The following is a 20,748-nucleotide window of genomic DNA, read 5'->3' on the forward strand; positions in this document are numbered from 1 at the left end:
AGCACCACATTGGGGTTTAGTGGTAGGTTTTTTAATTTGTAGGTGTTTATTTTTTAAGATTAGCTTGTTTGATTTTTCTCTCGGAAGGAAAAGAGCTAAATGCCCAGCCAAATGCCCGTTCCATGGCACTTTTAATATTTTTTTATATAGTTTTTAATTTTTTAAATTTTTTTTAGGGGGGGGGGGATAGGGGGCTTAATGCAAGAAGGTGACCAAAGCAAGATACAAGGGCATAACTTAAAGGGACACTGAACCCAAATTTTTATTTCATGATTCAGATAGAGCATAACATTTTAAGCAACTTTCGAATGTACTCCTATTATCAATTTTGCTTCATTCTCTTGCTATCTTTATTTGAAAAATAATGCAACTAAGTTTTTTTTTTGTTCAGAACTATGGACAGCACTTTTTTATTGGTGGATGAATTTATCCACTAATCAGAAAGAACAACCCAGGTTGTTCACCAAAATGGTCCAGCATCTAAACTTACATTCTTGCATTTCAAATAAAGATACCAAGAGAATGAATACAATTTTATAATAGGAGTAAATTAGAAAGTTGCTTAAAATGTCTTGCTCTATCTGAACCACGAAAGAAAAAATTTGGGTTCAGTGTCCCTTTAACTTAATTGGCCCTAGGGCAATGGTCGTGTCAGAGCCCTCTATATCAAAAGCTCATTTTCTGGCTGTTTGTAATCAGAGCTACTGAGCCAGTCTTCTCTGTGACTGTGAGTCATCCAATAACCTTGGTTACTCATTGCAAGAGAAAATGCACTTGCGCAGCCTGCTTGGACAAATATGGTGACAGGTTTTTTCTGTACAACAACACTGTGCATTGAGGGGCTAGTGCAGTTACAATATCGATTACACGATTATCTACTGCCCCATAGAAGTCAATGGAGCAAAGAAAAGAAAAAAAAGCTAACACCCTATTCGTGCGCTAACCCAAATTGCCATAAGACCCTAACTCTAATAACCCTTAAACCGCCACATATCCACTGCAAAGTCTGCACTACACTATGAACCCCTAAACCACCAGCCACCCACATTGCAAACTACCTCTTTACACTCCCCCAACTCTAATAAGCCCTAAACTTCCACACACCCCACATCACAAAGTCTGCACTACACTATTAACCCTTAAACCTCCAGCCCCCAACACAAAATAACCCACTAATATCTAAACCCCCTAATCACCAAACCCGAAATTAAACCCAAAATAGACTAACGATAGCTTTACACACAAAAAACTAATTACATTTTAAAAATATAAAAATTCACCCCAAAAATAGAAAAAAAGCTATGCTTGCCTTTAAAAAAAAAAATAACATTACAATAAAAAAACCCTACCATTACAAATAAAAAACACTAAAATTCCAAAAATATAACAAATAAATTACCAAAAAGAAAAAAGTTATGCCTGTTCTAATACCCCAAAATAAAAACACACCCCAAAATAAAAAAAAAACTAATAAAAATAAACTGTGAATAACCCATAAAAGGGCCTTTTGGAGGGCATTGCCCTAAAGTGATCCAGCTCGTTTATTGAAAGAAAAAGAAAAAAACTAAGATTAAGCCGACCACCCCCCAAAAAATATAAAAAATATCTAAAAAAATGAAAAGGGCATTTAGCTATCTATGAAATAAAATATCCTTCGGGAAGCGCCACATTGGGGTTTAGTGGTAGGTTTTTTTATTTTTTAGGTGTTTTTTTTAAGATTAGTTTGTTTGTTTTTCTCTGGGAAGGAAACTTTTTAGATATTTTTAGATATTTTTTTTTTTTTGGGGGGGGGGTGGTAGGGGGCTTAATGTATTTAAAAAAAAAAATGTAAATGTATTTAAAAAAAAGCTGGATCACTTTAGGACAATGCCCTACAAAAGGCCCCTTTAAGGGCTATTTGTAGCTTCTTTTTCAATGGGGTATTAGAATAGGCATAACTATTTTATTACTTTTGGTAATTTATTATTTTTTGTAAGGTTAGTGTTTTTTATTTTTTGTAATGGTAGTTGTTTTTTGTTTGTTTTTTAACTGTAATAGTTTTTTTATGTAAAGCTAGGGTTAGTCTATTTTGGGTTAACTTAGGGGTTGTTAGCTTAGGGGGTTTAGATGTTAGTGGATTATTTTGTGGTGGGGGCTGGCAATTTAGAGGTTAATAGTGTAGTGCAGACTTTGCGATTTGGGGTGTGTGGCGGTTTAGGGGTTAATAGTGTAAAGAGGTAGTTTGTGATGTGGGGGTGGCGGTTCAGGTTTCATAGTGAAGTTTAGTGCAACTGTTTCATCTGGACAAACGCTTGAGCGGGTAAATGCAATTGCATTTGAGCGATCGCATTTACTTTCAACTTGTAATACGAGCACATATTATTGCTCTACGCTACCCATAGAAAATATGGGTAGTGTGAATTACTGTGAGTTCGTGCAAACAACTTTCCGGTAATTTTAAACAGCGCACCACTTGTTATTTGGATTTTGAGCATAAAGAACACTGCAATCTTGCGTTCACGTTTACGTTCCTAGTGCTAACGATAACGTCCCACTTGTAATCTAATTTTAAGCAATTTACTCATTTTCACCTATTATAACGCTTTCTTCGTTCTCTTAGTATCTTTATTTCAAAAGCAGAAATGTAAGCTTACGAGCCGGCCCATTTTTGGTTCAGCACCTGGGTAGCTCTTGCTGATTGGTGGCTAATTGTAGACACCAATTAGCAAGCACTACCCAGGGTGCTAAATCAAAAATGGGCCGGCTTCTAAGCTTACATTTTAGCTTTTCAAATAAAGATAGAAAGAGATTGAAAAAAAATTGATTACAGGAGTAATTTAGAAAGTTGCTTAAAATTGCATGGTCTATCTGAATCATGAAAGAAAAAATGTGGGTTTAATATCCTTTTAAATGTTATTGGAATAAGGAGTGTTAGAAAATATCCAGAACACAAAGTGGAAACAAGCGATACACAAATCCTTTATTTTATGCATTTCACATTTATTATAAGATAATATGAAAAAGTGCTATTTTTACATGGAGTACATATGTTAACTTGAATATGTTAGTGTAAATCAACTTTGGCAACACTGTCCAGTGCACTTCCTTTGCATAAAAAACAAACAAAAGATTTGTCATCAATGTAACTTGTCCCATTAATGGAAACTATCAAATCTATTTTAAAAACAAATGCCTTGAATGATTCCTTGTTAATTATCTGTGAATGTACAAGTGATAATTGCCAGGGGAAATGAAGGGAAGTTGAGATTGCTTATGACGGAAAAAGATAAGACATTATGGTAATTGGGGAATCTTGGAAAGCTGGAACTAATGCAACTAGATTTATTGTACATGAAATAGCCCTCACTTCATAGTTTTTTCATACAATAAGGATTTTAAATTAATAGCAGTTTATTTACATTTAAGAAACAGATTATAGTTGCTAACTTTATAAATATATACTGTATGTGGTACAATAAAAAAACACTTGAGTTTTTGAGGAAATAATTCTTCTCAACACTCCATCCAGTTAGTGATACAGGGTCTAAATACCCTGTACTATCCTAAAATAAGTGTCCAACCGAGATATGGACAAAGAGGCTGTAGTAGGAGGTAGATGCAAACTGACTGAACGCAATGGTTTGAATCCTGGGCGTGATTCACCAGTCTATAGTAAGGAAACAAGCTGTCTAATTTTTATATTTTTTTAGGGATCCAAAAAAATACAGGCAAGATGGACATATTGGGGGTTATGCACAATAGATGAGCAAAGGAGTACAGATTAGGGTCACAACCAGGCAGGAATTCAAGAAGACTTTCATTAGTTAAAATAATACAGTTCAAGCACAGGGTTAAACACAGATTATGGAAAAAGAATGATTAGGGTACAAGCAGTAAGTTAAAGACTCTGGATGACAAACAAATGATAACAGCACACCCAAATAGTCTATAAATGTGCATCATATCAAACACCATGACACCTTAAATACAGGAAAGCATGGGAAGACAGACCTTGTATGAAAAGTACATGACAATTTGCCAAAAGTTAAATTCATGCCAATAAATAGACACACCTTGTGATGCTAAGCAAAAACCGCACTGTAAATGAGCCATAAAAGTAACAGGAAATATGACATGGTGATCTCAGCAATGTGTAGAGGTCAACAAAAAACGGTTGACAAAGTACCATGACACCTAGTATATACGCCTTGGCACCCAGTAAACTGGTCTAAAATGTCTAAAGATGTATATGTATGTATAAAAGACAAAAACACTTCAGCGCTTAGTCTGCACCCTAAATATGATTCCGATAAAAGATATTATATATCTATATATGCATAAAATACACAATTTAAAAATACATAAAACAATTTTGAAAATGGAAGATAATGTGAACATACGTATACATATTACTCCCAAAAAAAAAGTCTTTGAATGAATGTATATTCCAAAAAATGTCCTTGCTGGAAGCAAAGTGACAAACACAGTACCTTAATTACAGATTGACACAGAATGTGATTTGTAGTAAAACCAGTTCTTTCTCCGCTTTCAAAGATCAATGAAAAGAATCCAGCAATGCCGCTCTCTTAAAAACCATGCTCTTTTCACATGGCTGGGAATCCAGACAGTACTTGTAGAAAAAAAACAGAGCACAAAATGGATTGAAGTCTAGATTTATTAAACAACAAATACACGCAATTAAAAATGTACTTACAAGAAGTGCATAAGTAAAAAACATTAAGTGACAGACTGAATCCACACGGAACTGCTGGAAAGGCTACGGAGAGCAGCTGGATGATGTCTCCCCTTATACTGGCTTTCTCTCAGGGGTATCCGGATCCCCACTGGAGCTGCGGTCGCTAGGAGTCTACCCTCCCTATTAATATCCTAGAATTAAGAGCAATTCTCAATGCTCTATCAGCTTGGCCTCAACTGAGTTTAGTCGGTTTACAAGATTTCAATCGGACAACATCACTTCCCGTGGCGTATAACCACCAAGGAGGAACTCGGAGCTTGTTAGCTATGAAGGAGGTGACTCGCATTTTTCAGTGAGCAGAGTCTCACAGTTGTCATCTTTCTGCCATTCATATCCCAGGGGTGGACAACTGGGAAGCGGTTATCTATGGAGCTAGATGTTTTATCCAGGGGAATGGGCTCTCCATCGGAAGTTTTCTCAATGTTAACCCTCAAGTGGGGAACTGGATCTGATAGCATCTCGTCTAAACACCAAGCTTTCAAGATACGGAGCAAGATCAAGAGATCCTCAAGCAGCTCTGGTAGATGCCCTGGGAGTGCTATGGGTTTTTGGTCTAATTTATCTGTTCTTCCGGTTGCCCTCCTTCCTTAAGTGATAGCTTGTATCAAACAGGAGCAGGCTTTGTTTATTCTAATAGCTCCAGAGTGGGCTCACAGAACTTGGTTTGTGGACCTAGTGAGGATGTCATCATTCCCCCCATGGAAAATTGCCTCTGATGAAGGATCTTCTACTTCAGGGTCCCGGAAAAAACAAGGTTTTTTCTGTGAATGTTATTGAGACTATGATTCAGGCTCTTAAGCCTGTTACTTGCAAGATTTATTATAAGGTATGACATAAAATACTTTCATTGGTGCTGATCTAGGGGTTGTTTCTTGGAGTCAGGTGAGAATTCCCTGTATTCTGTCCTTTCTTCAGGAGGCCTGGAGAAGGGTTTATCAGTCAATACCCTAAAGAGTCAGATTTCGGCTCTGTCGATTCTTCTGCAGAAGCGTCTGGCATTTTGCCAGATGTTCAATCTTTTGTCCAGGCTTTGGTTAGAATCAGGCCTGTGTTTAATTGCCTGTCAATTGCTCCTCCTTTAAGCCTTAATCTATTTCTTAAAGTTCTGCAGCAGGCTCCATTTGGGCATATGCATTCTGTTGATATCAAGTTATTGTCCTGGAAGGTTTTGTTTCTGCTGGCAATTTTCTTTGCCTGTAGAGTTTTGGAGCTTTCGGCTCTACAGTGTGATTCTCCTTATCTTATTCTTCAAGTGGATAAGGGGGTTTTCAGTGCTAAATTAGGATTTCTTTTTTTTTTGAGAGAGAGTCCAGAACCATGTTTATTGGAGAGAAAAGATAAAATATAAATATTTGTGTAATACTTTTTAGAATGAAATGCATAAAAAACAGAACACAAACACACACACATACATACCATAAAACCTCAAGCACTTCATGGAGTATTGCTAGTTTAAAGTAAAAAATATTTATTACCAGGCCAAAAACTTAAGGCCCTTTTGATGAAATTGTTGTGGATGTGATCCTGGCATACAAAATAAACATTTCCTTAAATAACCCTATAAAGTAAGACAGCTGGTAGAGCTAGTCCCACCGAGAGTGAAAGAGTTGATATCCAAATTAATTATCAAATGGTCTCCTGTGCACACAAAAATGTAAAAATGGGGTGCTTCTAACACAACATACCATATCAAACAATGCATTTAAGGCAACAAAGCATCTCTATTCGGAATCTGCTTTGTCTTCTGTCACTTAAGTGTTCCCATGTTAGCTCCAGTAAGTGTTGGCATAAATGTATATATAAATAAAAAAATACAGGACCATCAATTAGTTGGAACTATGGAGGAATTAAGAAGAAAGTCCTTATGCAGTCAAAAAACTAATTCAGCTTGGTGTCCCTTAAAAGTAACTGGAAAGTGTAAGGTGGTCAAAAAATTAGCCACACAAGCATAGTTTAAAAAGATTACCACCTTAACGTTATACTATGCTTCTTCCCAATTTGGGACGTGCTCAAATAGAGGTGTAAAATCTCTTGTGGACGGCAAATGATCAAAAATAGCTGAGTTTTATTGGTGAAGATGAGTTCGGTCATCTGGTCTTTTGATATGGATCCGTCTTACTCTTTCAATTCGATCACGTTCATCGTCATCCTCTAGGTGGTGTGAGCCGACCTGCGGCCCCACCTGTGGCTTCCAGCAAAGCATTATCTGGTCCTCGCCCATCCTGAGCCTCATACAGAAGGATGTTCAGTGTTTCTTCATAGATTCTGGCTTCGGGGAACTCCACCTTAGTTTGTTTCTTTTCTGTTGCATATACAATGGAGGTGCAGCAAACTTCTGCAATTTTGCGCCCCTGGCCATAGAAAGACCAGCAGCAGATCTCATCCCCATCACATCTTTGATGAAAGTACTACGACCATTAAACCGCAGTGAAAGCTTGTCAAACAGTTCAATATTTTTCAGCATGTTGTCATCAGAGTTGCTGGTGTAAGAATACTTGTTATTGCTCCTATTGTAAAGTAGCTTCACTGCCGGCTTATTTGAAGTAGCAATGAGCTTTTGCTCCTCTTTGGGAGAAGTGATGACAGAAACTTTGCATGAAAGGTTCGTAAACATCTTTATTCTGAAGAGAGGCCTGACACTCATCTGCCAACCCTTGTACCAGATAGTACTTGGCTTCTGCAAGTAGCTCCTCTATTTCTCTTCTGGTCTCTGGAAGAGGGGACAGCACCATCCCGCAGGTAATTTAATATTATCCCAAAGTGTTTCCCACAGCGATCAATAAGGATCAAACCTTCACTGTCTGTGAGTACCTCCATCCTCCCACTGAACATTGCTTTGAGCATCGTATCCTGCTTGGGAGAGTCTGCATTGTAGTGTAGTACAGCGCACCTCCAACATTTAGTTTCACATACTTGGAACTGGTGCTGGCACATTTGAAGGAGGTGGGTGCGGTGTTGTAGCTGCTGCACCACAGAGCTCACCACACTCTCTCCCGACATTTCTTCCAGTTAGAAATAAAGCTGCTGCGTTCAGAACGTATTAAATGTCTCTCCATTCGGTAATGTTTCTCACCATCCTAAATAGGAATTTCTAACTAAGGCGGTATCGGAACCCAATATTAACCAAGAAATTGTTGTTCCTTCATTTTGTCCTAATTCCTTCTTCTAAGAAGGAGCGGTTATGCACATAACATCTGGATGTTGTGCGTGCTTTAAGGTTCTATTTACAGGCTATGAAAGATTTTCCATCAATCAACTGCTCTTTTTGTTGTCTTTGCTGGTAAAATGGAGATGTCAGAAGGCTTCTGCTAAGAAGTGTCCATTCGATTGGCTTATGAGAAAGCTGGGACAGCAGTCTCCAGAGAAAATTACGGCTCACTCTACTAGGGCTGTCGCTTTCTCTTGGGCCTTTAAAAATTATTGCTTTAATGGAACAGATTTTCAAGGGCGGCCACTTGGTCATCATTGCATACTTTTTCCAAATTTGATGTTTTTGCCTCAGCTGAGGCTTCTTTTGGAAGGAAGTTTCTTCAAGCGTTGGTGCCTTCTGTTTAGGTTTGCCTGTCTTGTGTATCCCTCCCTTTCATTCGGTGGACTTTAGCTTTGGTATTGGTTCCCACTAGTAATTGAATGGATTAGTGGACTCCCCATGCCATTGGAAAGAAAACATAATTTATACTTACCTAATAAATGATTTTCTTTCCTGGCATGGAGAGTCCACGACTGCCCTTATTTTTAAGACGGCTTTTTGTCAGGCTCCTCTATACCCTTTGTGTCTTCTTCTATTTTTTATAATTCCTCGTCTGAATGACTAGAGAATCTGGGTAGTGGGAGGATACTTGAAGCTTTGCTGGGGTGTTCTTTGCCTCCATCTGGTGGCCAGGAGTTGAATTACCACTAGTAATTGAATGTATTTGTGGACTCTCCATGCCAGGAAAGAAAATAATTTATCAGGTAAGTATAAATGACGTTTTTAACTGGTTCAAGGTTTATAATTTGAAAAGTTCAAAAGTCCTTTGAAAAGCTGCCAGAAAAAAAGTTTACTTAATGGGAATACATGTATTGAATTGTCTCTATACAAGGGACTAATAAGTACACTAAGAAGAGTTAATTAATTTGTTTACACAAATTTTAATTCTCTGATTTAGTACATAAAGTTGTATATCATTGTAGATTTCACAACCTGATGATTTTTTTTTTATATTCCTCCTTTGTAGACACAGAAGTCCAGCTAAGACGAGATATGGTGTTTAGCCAAAGCTTAGTGGCCACAGTCTGTACTTTCTCTGAACAACTTATGGCAGCACTAAATCATATGTTTGACAGCAATAAAGAATATGAAATGGATACCTGCGAGGCCAGCAAAAGATGGTTGGAACAAATAGCAACCGCTGGTATTCTTTTTCACTTCCAGTCTCTCCTGTCTCCAAATCTGGTAAGAAGAACATCCAATTCATCAGAATAATACCATTAAATATATTAAATACTTGCTCCTAGTTTACACAAGCTTAGCAATTTTGTTTAACATCTATTTAAAAAATGTAAAAATCTCTCTAATATAAGGCTGTATGACAATGCAGGATATTAGCCAATAAAAAATTTTTTTTTTGTTTTAAGCCATAGACCTATTACTTGGGCAATTAAAGGTATTACATCCTACAGAAAGAGACATTTAGGGCTAGATTTCAAGGGGAGAGCTAATTATTGATTACAGTTGCATGCTCGACTTTGGCTTTTTTTGGTACAATATATCCATATATATATATCTATATATATATCTATATCTATATATATCTATATATATATATAGGTATAGATATATACAGATATATATCGGAATATCTATTTATAAATACATAGAACATATTTCCCTATTTGAAGAGAATTTGAAGAACATTGGAACTATTTACACTACATACACAGTTAAACACTTTATTAAATATGATAATTACATAAAAAAAATAGTTCATGTTTTCAGCTACTTGACTGCAATGGGCTCAAATGCATTAAAATATATGTCTACATAGGTATTTATGTGTTTATATGTGTTTTACTGTATATTTGCTGTACATATTTAACATGTCCTTTTTATTCTTAAATACATATTTTTATATATATATATATATATATATATATATATATATATACTATATATATATATATATATATATATATATGTATATCTATAACTGCATATCTATTCCTATAGATATACAGGGAGTGCAGAATTATTAGGCAAATGAGTATTTTGACCACATCATCCTCTTTATGCATGTTGTCTTACTCCAAGCTGTATAGGCTCGAAAGCCTACTACCAATTAAGCATATTAGGTGATGTGCATCTCTGTAATGAGAAGGGGTGTGGTCTAATGACATCAACACCCTATATCAGGTGTGCATAATTATTAGGCAACTTCCTTTCCTTTGGCAAAATGGGTCAAAAGAAGGACTTGACAGGCTCAGAAAAGTCAAAAATAGTGAGATATCTTGCAGAGGGATGCAGCACTCTTAAAATTGCAAAGCTTCTGAAGCGTGATCATCGAACAATCAAGCGTTTCATTCAAAATAGTCAATAGGGTCGCAAGAAGCGTGTGGAAAAACCAAGGCGCAAAATAACTGCCCATGAACTGAGAAAAGTCAAGCGTGCAGCTGCCAAGATGCCACTTGCCACCAGTTTGGCCATATTTCAGAGCTGCAACATCACTGGAGTGCCCAAAAGCACAAGGTGTGCAATACTCAGAGACATGGCCAAGGTAAGAAAGGCTGAAATACGACCACCACTGAACAAGACACACAAGCTGAAACGTCAAGACTGGGCCAAGAAATATCTCAAGACTGATTTTTCTAAGGTTTTATGAACTGATGAAATGAGAGTGAGTCTTGATGGGCCAGATGGATGGGCCCGTGGCTGGATTGGTAAAGGGCAGAGAGCTCCAGTCCGACTCAGACGCCAGCAAGGTGGAGGTGGAGTACTGGTTTGGGCTGGTATCATCAAAGATGAGCTTGTGGGGCCTTTTCGGGTTGAGGATGGAGTCAAGCTCAACTCCCAGTCCTACTGCCAGTTTCTGGAAGACACCTTCTTCAAGCAGTGGTACAGGAAGAAGTCTGCATCCTTCAAGAAAAACATGATTTTCATGCAGGACAATGCTCCATCACACGCGTTCAAGTACTTCACAGCGTGGCTGGCAAGAAAGGGTATAAAAGAAGAAAATCTAATGACATGGCCTCCTTGTTCACCTGATCTGAACCCCATTGAGAACCTGTGGTCCATCATCAAATGTGAGATTTACAAGGAGGGAAAACAGTACATCTCTCTGAACAGTGTCTGGGAGGCTGTGGTTGCTGCTGCACGCAATGTTGATGGTGAACAGATCAAAACACTGACAGAATCCATGGATGGCAGGCTTTTGAGTGTCCTTGCAAAGAAAGGTGGCTATATTGGTCACTGATTTGTTTTTGTTTTGTTTTTGAATGTCAGAAATGTATATTTGTGAATGTTGAGATGTTATATTGGTTTCACTGGTAAAAATAAATAATTGAAATGGGTATATATTTGTTTTTTGTTAAGTTGCCTAATAATTATGCACAGTAATAGTCACCTGCACACACAGATATCCCCCTAAAATAGCTATAACTAAAAACAAACTAAAAACTACTTCCAAAACTATTCAGCTTTGATATTAATGAGTTTTTTGGGTTCATTGAGAACATGGTTGTTGTGAGTTCAATAATAAAATTAATCCTCAAAAATACAACTTGCCTAATAATTCTGCACTCCCTGTATAGGTATAGATATGTATTTTACATTAACAGTATCCATTATTTATAGAAATATGTATATTTCTTAATAAAAAGTACCTTATTTTCTATGTGAAGAATATAGGAATGTAAAATATGCGTTTTGCGCATCACATTTCTCAATTTAAATCTTAACGTGATTGGGTTAAACTTAGTATTTTTAAGGTGCTTATTGAAATATTTTTAAAAAATTATAAAAAATATTAAAAATTATTAAACATATTGTAAAATATTCTAAATAATCCATAGAATATATATATTTACTTTATTGTACGTTCAATAATTTTTAATAACTTTTATTATTTTTTAAATATTTAAAAGTAATGTACTTTTTTATTATTAAATATACAGTATATATATATATATATATATATATATATATTTTATATATATACAGCAGGCAGACCAGCACTCACGGTTAACATTTCATCCACCCAGGGTGCTTCCATAGTATTGATAGTAGTGAAGAAAAGGGAGGCACTCGCCAGCATTTTCAAAGTTACCTTTTAATGTAACGTTTCGGGGTGTTACCCCCTTCGTCAGACAATACAAAATAACAATCCACAACCTGTTAAACACTGTATCTTTTAAACTACCCTAAGTGATACAGTTTCAGGTCATCACCTGTGATCCCACTCCCACAATTAGCATACAACAGGTGAAAACCACCACTGTGCGTGACTATCTAATCATATAAACTCAGAAACTAAACAGTGAACACCAAATACCACATATGCATAAAAGAGCCATAGATCAGAAAGCATGCAGGACATTGCACAGAATTGGTTAACAAAACAATGAAAATCCTTGGGGGTATATATATTTGATACTGTTCATATATATCTATACCTATATATATGGAGGTATGGGTATATACACATATAGAAATATGTATTTTAGAATAAAAAGGGCACTTTCTTGTAAGTGAAGAACTTTGGAATGTTAAATATATACAGAAAATATACATTAAAACAAATAAATACATATATACACACACACATATATATATATATATATATATATATATATATATATATATACTGTATATATACTGTATATTTATATATATACTGTATATATATATACACACACATGTATTTGGATATGTATGTGCATGTATCTCTATGTTAAAGCCCTTTGCATGCCTTTTTTTTAAATCATTTTTATCAGACAGTGTTATTATGAGCATAACTGTACTTTTCAGTGTATTTTTGCTGTTTTTTGTGCAACTTTTTATTTGAACATAATAATGAACCAGAGCTCTGAAGTTGCACTAACCTGATGCTCGTTAAATTCAATTGTGCACGAACAAACGAGTTTACTTTCAACTTGTAATATGCGTGCTACTTCCGAATCATGCAAACAGCCTTATTGGGGTATAAGATAAAAGTGGTCTACCTTTATTGTATAGTATAATCTTTATGGCTGTATCTAGGTGAGTTCTTGATTACATAACTAACTAGATTGAAATTGACCAGAAAAGATTAGACTGAATAATGAATGGAATGCATTAATATACATGGAGGATATGTATTTCTAATTAGGGACTTGGTGAAATTTCAATTGTATTTTACTAGCAGTGGGGAAAAAAAGGGACAGGAACAAAATATTATTTTGAATAATGAAGATAAAGGGATAGTAAACACCTTGTAATTATAAAAACTTTCAAAAGTTTTCCAAGATTAACAATAGATTAACATATCAGCAGACACTGAACTATATTAGAACATATTAACACCTTGTTTGCTGCAGTTGTTGTTCAATTATCAAGCTCCACCCACCACATTCCTTATTTGGAGGAGTTAATTTTGACTTGAGTCTGGAGATGACAGGGCTTGCCACTGTCATAATGTTAACAAAATAATCATTATTTGGCTTAAGCAGAAGTGATAAGATAACAAACAGAAAATCAGGGAGATATATGAGGCTCTGGGTAGCTTCTTGCTGCCACCAATTAAGCGCTAACCAGGTGCTGAATCAAAAATGGGTCGGCTCCTAATCTTACATTCCTTCTTTTCAAATAAAGATACCAATAGAACAAAGAAAGATTGATAATAGGAGTAAATTAGAAAGTTGTTTAAAATTGCATGCTCTATCTGAATCATGAAATAAAAAAAATTGGGTTTCATATCCCTTTAAACTTTCACGTTTATATTTTTCAGACTGATGAACAGTCTATGCTGGAAGATACACTTGTTGCTTTGATAGACTTGGAAAAGGTTATGTTTTACTTCAGGGAAGCTGAGCAGGGGCCCCTGGTTGCAAGTAAGTGTGGTACATGAATGTATTGTATTTTACAAGCACAATGTCAGGGAGCTATCAATTGGATGTGGATGGATCAAGTTCTCAAATTAATCTCTTAATTACCAATCTGCTTAATTCTGTAACTAAAACATTAAACTGATAATTAACAGTCTAAAATCTGAATTGAAATAAAGTGTAGATGTAATGCTACATTTAAAAATACAATGTAATAAGCCTAGTTGCTGAATAGCATTACAGCTTATCTCCTTTTATCCTTAGTGCTGTCGTCCATTAAATATTATACTAATTAATGTCTTACTGCTAGATTACGAGTTTTGCGGTATGGATGAAAAAGCTGCGTTAAGGCTCATAACGTTGCTTTTTCACTACCGCTGGTATTACGAGTCTTGCAGGTTTAGGGGCACCGCACACTTTTTTGGCCGTACCACAAATTAACTTACACAATTTGCCTAAAGTCTTTTTTCAATGGGACTTCCATAGCGCCAGTATTACAAGCTTTTTCTGGGACTTCCATAGCGCCAGTATTACAAGCTTTTTCTGGGAGGCCAAAAAGTGAGCGGTACAGCCTATCCCGCAAGATTCGTAACGCAATCTAAAGTCAGTAGTTATGAGTTTCACGCTACAAAGCTTTAACATAAAACTCATAACTAAAGTGCTAAAAAGTACACTAACACCCATAAATTACCTATTAACCCCTAAACCGAGGCCCTCCCGCATTGCAAACACTAAAATAAAATTATTAACCCCTAATCTGCCGCCCTAGCCTAAACTAAACTACCAATAGCCCTTAAAAGGGCCTTTTGCGGGGCATTGCCCCAAAGAAATCAGCTCTTTTACCTGTTAAAAAAAATACAAACAACCCCCCAACAGTAAAACCCACCACCCACACAAGCAACCCCCCAAATAAAATCCTAACTAAAAAAACTAAGCTCCCCATTGCCTTGAAAAGGGCAATTGTATGGGCATTGCTCTTAAAAGGGCATTTAGCTCTTTTTCAGCCCAAAAGCCCTAATCTAAAAATAAAACCCACCCAAAAAACCCTTAAAAAAACCTAACACTAACCCCCGAAGATCCACTTACAGTTTTGAAGACCGGACATCCATCCTCAACGAAGCCGGGAGAAGTCTTCATCAAACCGGCAAGAAGTCCTCAATGAAGCCGGGAGAAGTCTTCATCCAAGCCGTCAGAAGTGGTCCTCCAGACGGGCAGAAGTCTTCATCCAGACAGCATCTTCTATCTTTATCCATCCGGCATGGAGCAGCTCCATCTTCAAGACATCCGGCGCGGAGCATCCTCTTTGTCCGACGACTACCGACGAATGAAGGTTCCTTTAAATGACGTCATCCAAGATTGCATCCCTTTAATTCCGATTGGCTGATAGAATTCTATCAGCCAATCGGAAATAAAGGTGAAAAAATCCTATTGGCTGATTGCATTCTATTGGCTCATTGGAACAGCGAATAGAATGCGAGCTCAATCCTATTGGCTGATTGGATTTTTTCACTTTTAATTCCGATTGGCTGTTAGAATTCTATTAGCCAATCGGAATTAAAGGGACGCCATCTTGGATGACATCATTTAAAGGAACCTTCGATCGTTGGTAGTCGTCAGAAGAAGAGGATGCTCCGTGCCAGATGTCTTGAAGATGGACCCGCCCCGCGCTGGATGGATGAATATAGAAGATGCCGTCTGGATTAAGACTTATGCCCGTCTGGAGGACCACTTCTGCTGGCTTGGATGAAGACTTTTCCCAGCTTCGTTGAGGACTTCTTGCTGCTTGGATGAAGACTTCTCCCGGCTTCGTTAAGGATGGATGTCCGGTCTTCAAAACTGTAAGTGGATCTTCGGGGGTTAGTGTTAGGTTTTTTTAAGAGTTTTTTGGGTGGGTTTTATTTTTAGATTAGGGTTTTTGGGCTGAAAAAGAGCTAAATGCCCTTTTAAGGGCAATGCCCATTCAATTGCCCTTTTCAGGGCAATGGGGAGCTTAGTTTTTTTTAGTTAGGATTTTATTTGGGGGGTTGGTTGTATGGGTGGTGGGTTTTACTGTTGGGGGGTTGTTTGTATTTTTTTTTAACAGGTAAAAGAGCTGATTTCTTTGGGGCAATGCCCCGCAAAAGGCCCTTTTAAGGGCTATTGGTAGTTTAGTTTAGGCTAGGGGGGGGTTTATTTTGGGGGGCTTTTTTATTTTGATAGGGCTAAAACTAGGGGGGTGGGGAAGGGCGCTAAAAAATATTGCACTAGGGGTAAATATACTATGAAAATGTCTTTAGGGAGGAATAGAAAACCTTTAATTTTAGCCAATGAATCCCAACAACAAATAATATAATCTGAAATAGAATAACTTATTTAATGGAAGTGTACATCTTTACATAAAAAATGCATATATCATCTAAAACATGAAATAAAAATAAAAATTAATCTAAGTGTTGCAACACTAATATCCTATAAAACAAACTGTATATACATACAAAAAAACAAAATAAAGCAGGAAAAAGCAAGCTTAAAGGGCCACTGTAAGTAAATATTTTCAATGCCTGTTACTAACTAACTACCCCAAATACGCTTTTTATCAATAGCATTTCATTAACATACCTCTACCGTATATCAGAAATCTTGTCTGCAAATTTATTTGTTTTCTAAACCCACTCCGTGGGTATCCTTTGCGCTGTACCAATCCTTTTACAATACCTAGGTTTCAAAATGGCGCTTTAAACACAAAGTTATTGGTTTAAGTATTTTGAACACTCAGTGCTGAAAATAGTGGGCAGGATAACGTGACATCATCGGCGAATAAAAGTTATAACTTTTAGAACGTTATGAAACTTCGTTTTGGAGAAAATATAGGTCAGTAGGTTTTAATTAATGTTTATTAACTTTAATATGTTAGTTGTTTAGCTTAAAAATTATAACAGAAAGTAATCCTTTAAATATTTAGACAAGGATTATTGCCTTATTATCTAAATAAGTTGCTAAACACACTAACAGATATTTTTAATCCTATTAATAACTGGATAGCAACAGTGTGCAAAACTGCAGGTAAACAATGGCTATTGCCGTTAAATCAATATCCCAAATAATGCATAAAAATCTGTATATAAATAAAGCTTGTCAATTTCTCTATAAACAAACTCTCTAAAACATCAATATATGGTTTAGACGCTGTTGGCCGTCAAAGAAATGCTGGATACAATTTCCGTTAATACTGTTATATCCCCACAATGGCTATGTTCCAAATCTGTGTAAATGGTAAATGGCACAGGTGTAAAACTGCAAGTATGCGGAATAGTCCGTGGCTTTAAAATAACAATTGTTCCAAATGTTCCTATATATATATGGGAAGGTGTAGTTCTTGGGGTATTTTCTTACCCTTACAGTAAGCCTGTGGTTTTTTTTTTGATGTTCTTTCTGGCTCACAATTCTGATCACGGCTTCGCCTCCGTGTTCTCAACCAATTGTTGAAGGAGGGCAGTTCCGGAAAGTAGAATCACCTTGTGACCCCGGTCTCCGACTGGCTCACTTATGCCGGTATGCTGTAGACAATCTCCTCAATTAACAAGGTTTTTTTCAAGTTGCGCAAGTTATTCTGTAGGTTACCCCTGTTCCTGTATATCCTGCACTTTAGTACTTATATGTAAGCAGGTAGTAGTTGCTTTTCCTCTAGTGACAGCGATAGATCACACTCCAATCGACATGTTTCGCCAGGTGCTCTGGCTTTATCAAGATAGATTAGGTGTAATTAGTTTAAATATCTGATCATTTCTTTTTTTATTTTGTGTAATTTAGTGGGGTGGGGTTGTAATTTAGGTAATTGTATTTAATTAATTTAATTTATTTAATTGTAGTGTAATGTTAGGTGTTAGTGTAACTCAGGTTAGGTTTTATTTTACAGGTAAATTTGTTTTTATTTTAACTAGGTAGTAAGTAAATAGTTAAAAACTATTTACTAACTATTCTACCTAGTTAAAATAAATACAAACTTGATTGTGAAATAAAAATAAACCCTAAGCTAGCTACAATGTAAATATTAGTTATATTGTAGCTAGCTTAGGGTTTATTTTACAGGTAAGTATTTAGTTTTAAATAGGAATAATTTAGCTAATGAGAGGAATTTTTATTTAGATCTATTTTAATTATATTTAAGTTAGGGGGTGTTAGGGTTAGACTTAGGTTTAGGGGTTAATAAATTTAGTATAGTGGTGGCGACGTTGGGGGCGGCAGATTAGGGGTTAATAAATGTAGGTAGGTGGCGGCAATGTTAGGGGCGGCAGATTAGCGGTTAATAAATGTAGGTAGGTGGCGGCAATGTTAGGGGCGGCAGATTAGGGGTTAATAATATTTAACTAGTGTTTGTGAAGTGGAAGTGCGGCGGTTTAGGGGTTAATATGTTAATTATAGTGGCGGCGATGTCCAGAGCGGCAGATTAGGGGTTAATAAGTATAATGTAGGTGTCAGTGATGTCGGGGCGGCAGATTAGGGGTCAATAAGTATAATGTAGGTGTCAGCGATGTCGGGGGCGGCAGATTAGGGGTTAATAAGTGTAAAATTAGGGGTGTTTAGACTCAGGGTTCATGTTAGGGTGTTAGGTGTAAACATAAATTTTGTTTCCCCATAGGAATCAATGGGGCTGCGTTACGAAGCTATACGCTGATTTTTTGCAGTTGTTTTTTTCAGCCGGCTCTCCCAATTGATGTCTATGGGGAAATCGTGCACGAGAACGTATAACCAGCTCACCGCAGCTTTCAGCAGTGCTGGTATTGGAGTACGGTATGGAGCTCAATTTTGCTATACACTCACTTCTTGCCTGTTAACGCCGGGTTTATGAAAACCTGCAATACCAGCGCTGTTGGAAAGTGAGCGGTGACAATAACGTGCAAGTTATTACCGCACCCCTCATAATGCAAAACTCGTAATCTGGCCGTTAGTCCGTAAGAATACAAAGCTGCTAGAAAATAAACTTTTTCAGTCTCTAATACACATGAAAAATGTAAGTGAATAAAATATGTAGCATATTATAGGGATTTAATACCACTCATAGATACACCAGAATCTCTTTAACTAAATTACAGGGGATATGAACCGTTTTGGGGCTGCTTCTCTTCAGCTAGGTAAGGGACTCCTGTCAATATACATGGGATAATGTATAGCTCTAAATAGCACAATATTTTGGCACAAAACCTATTGGCCTATGTCAGAAATTTAAAGATAAAGAGGAATTTTACATTTCAATATGACAATGACCCAAAGCCCACATCCAAGTAAACTTAAGGCTTGGCTTTAGAAAATCAAGGTCTCGGAATAGCCCAGTCAGAAAACCCATGGAATGACCTATAGAGAGCTACAAACAGGATGAAACAGAATCTTTCTATGCTGAGAAATGTGTTGCTGTACTTTTAGTATGCCAAATAAGGTTTGCACTTTTAATACTACTTGCTCTGTCATCTCATATTTATCGTATATACGATCTTATGAACTAATTGCATCCACCTTGTTGGATCCTGTCTGTTACCCCTTAATCTCTTGGCTTACTGATATCCGGATCACTGCTATTCCTTGAGGAATCTCTACTGCGGTTGTTGGCGCTCCCCTTCATGTCACTTGACACTGGTGTGTGAGTGTATTTGCCTCGAGTCTTTCGGGCGACTGTATTGGTCCCTTATTGCTCAGTGGGGCTCTTCTGATGTGGCGCTGTGTTTGTGAGTAGCCATCCTTAAGGGGGGGACGTCTTTGTTATCGTCTGTGTGGACTCCAAACGTTATTATCCTATGTGGTGCCTTTTTTTATCCTTGCCTCTATAGGATTCATCTCATTACATCTAACTGTCAAGAGTGCTGCCGGATTCTGTCTATCTACTGAACATACACTAGCGCACCTCCCTAGGATCTAAGGTTCTAGTATTTCTGGACTAAAACAGGAAATCAACTTGCAATTTGAAGGAACTTGAACTTTTTTTCAAAGAAGGGTGGTCAAAAATTCCAAAGTCTAGATGTGCAAACTTAAAAGTGGGCTTGTTCTTTTGTTTCACAAAACGAATATCCGAAGGACTGCACTTATTAAATTAAAACGAGTAAATACTAATGAAATTCATTAATATTTATTTGTTTACTTTAAATTAGCTTCAAAAGGTTAAGTACTTACCTGTAGTGCGCTGGAGAGTTGCGCTTATCCCAACACTTCTTCACAGAGCCCCGGGCCACGCTAATAGGAGGCTTAGTGCGGGCCATCCGGAAGTCTGTGCTATAGAGAAGGTCCTTTAGCGCAGGCTCTGGGATCCGCCACGCTAAGCACGGCATGGGGCTCTTTGAAGAAAGTTTGTGATTAGCGCTGCTCTCCAGGGCGTTATAGGTAAACATAAGAAACTACAGGTGAACTTTTCACTTGTAGCAAAGGAACATTTAGACAAATGTAAATGTTCCACAAATATTCAGTATTCATTTTGTTTTAAACAAAACAAATACCGAATAGTGTAGCAGAAGTATATTTGGAAAACAAAAAAATTCAAATATTCATTCAAAAAGATTTGTCCGAAACACATTTTATTTTGCTGCTGCACAAGTCTAGTTAATAAAGGCTTTAATAAAGGCTTTTTCACCAAGACTTCCTGCTGTAATAAATGCAAAAGGTGCTTCCACAGAGTATTAGTTGGCCGGAGTTTACAGGGTGTTATAGTTTTTTTTTTATTATTTAAAATTTTCCTAATAATTAAAATTTGATTTTTTTTCTCTGGAGTTTTGTTGTTGAAAGATCACAATACAGATGGAAAATGTTTGACAATTACATTGTTGTTATTTCTGTCTTTACCTTTCAAAAACCTGCTATTTCAAAAGGATGTGTAGACTTGTTATATCCACTGTATTATAAGTGTCTGTAACAAATTCATAGTGAGTCTGGGGTATGCAAGTCAGTAGATCTAACCCAGACAGATTACATTGACAATTCACTTGTCTACCATT

At 36.8% G+C, this 20,748-nt stretch overlaps 1 protein-coding gene and 1 pseudogene across 1 annotated transcript in view; one reads left to right on the forward strand and one right to left on the reverse strand.

The window, feature by feature from the left end:
- PREX2 (phosphatidylinositol-3,4,5-trisphosphate dependent Rac exchange factor 2) overlaps window positions 1-20,748 on the forward strand; it is a 689,594-nt gene that overhangs the window by 456,513 nt on the left and 212,333 nt on the right. Inside the window, exons 32-33 of the mRNA XM_053715101.1 lie at window positions 8,953-9,170; window positions 13,696-13,798. Coding sequence (XP_053571076.1) covers window positions 8,953-9,170; window positions 13,696-13,798 — 321 coding nt within the window. The remainder of the gene's footprint in view (window positions 1-8,952; window positions 9,171-13,695; window positions 13,799-20,748) is intronic.
- On the reverse strand, window positions 6,735-7,744 carry LOC128659659 (BTB/POZ domain-containing adapter for CUL3-mediated RhoA degradation protein 3-like; annotated as a pseudogene).

Source organism: Bombina bombina, chromosome 5 (assembly GCF_027579735.1).
Source record: "Bombina bombina isolate aBomBom1 chromosome 5, aBomBom1.pri, whole genome shotgun sequence".
Taxonomy (NCBI): Eukaryota; Metazoa; Chordata; class Amphibia; order Anura; family Bombinatoridae; genus Bombina; species Bombina bombina.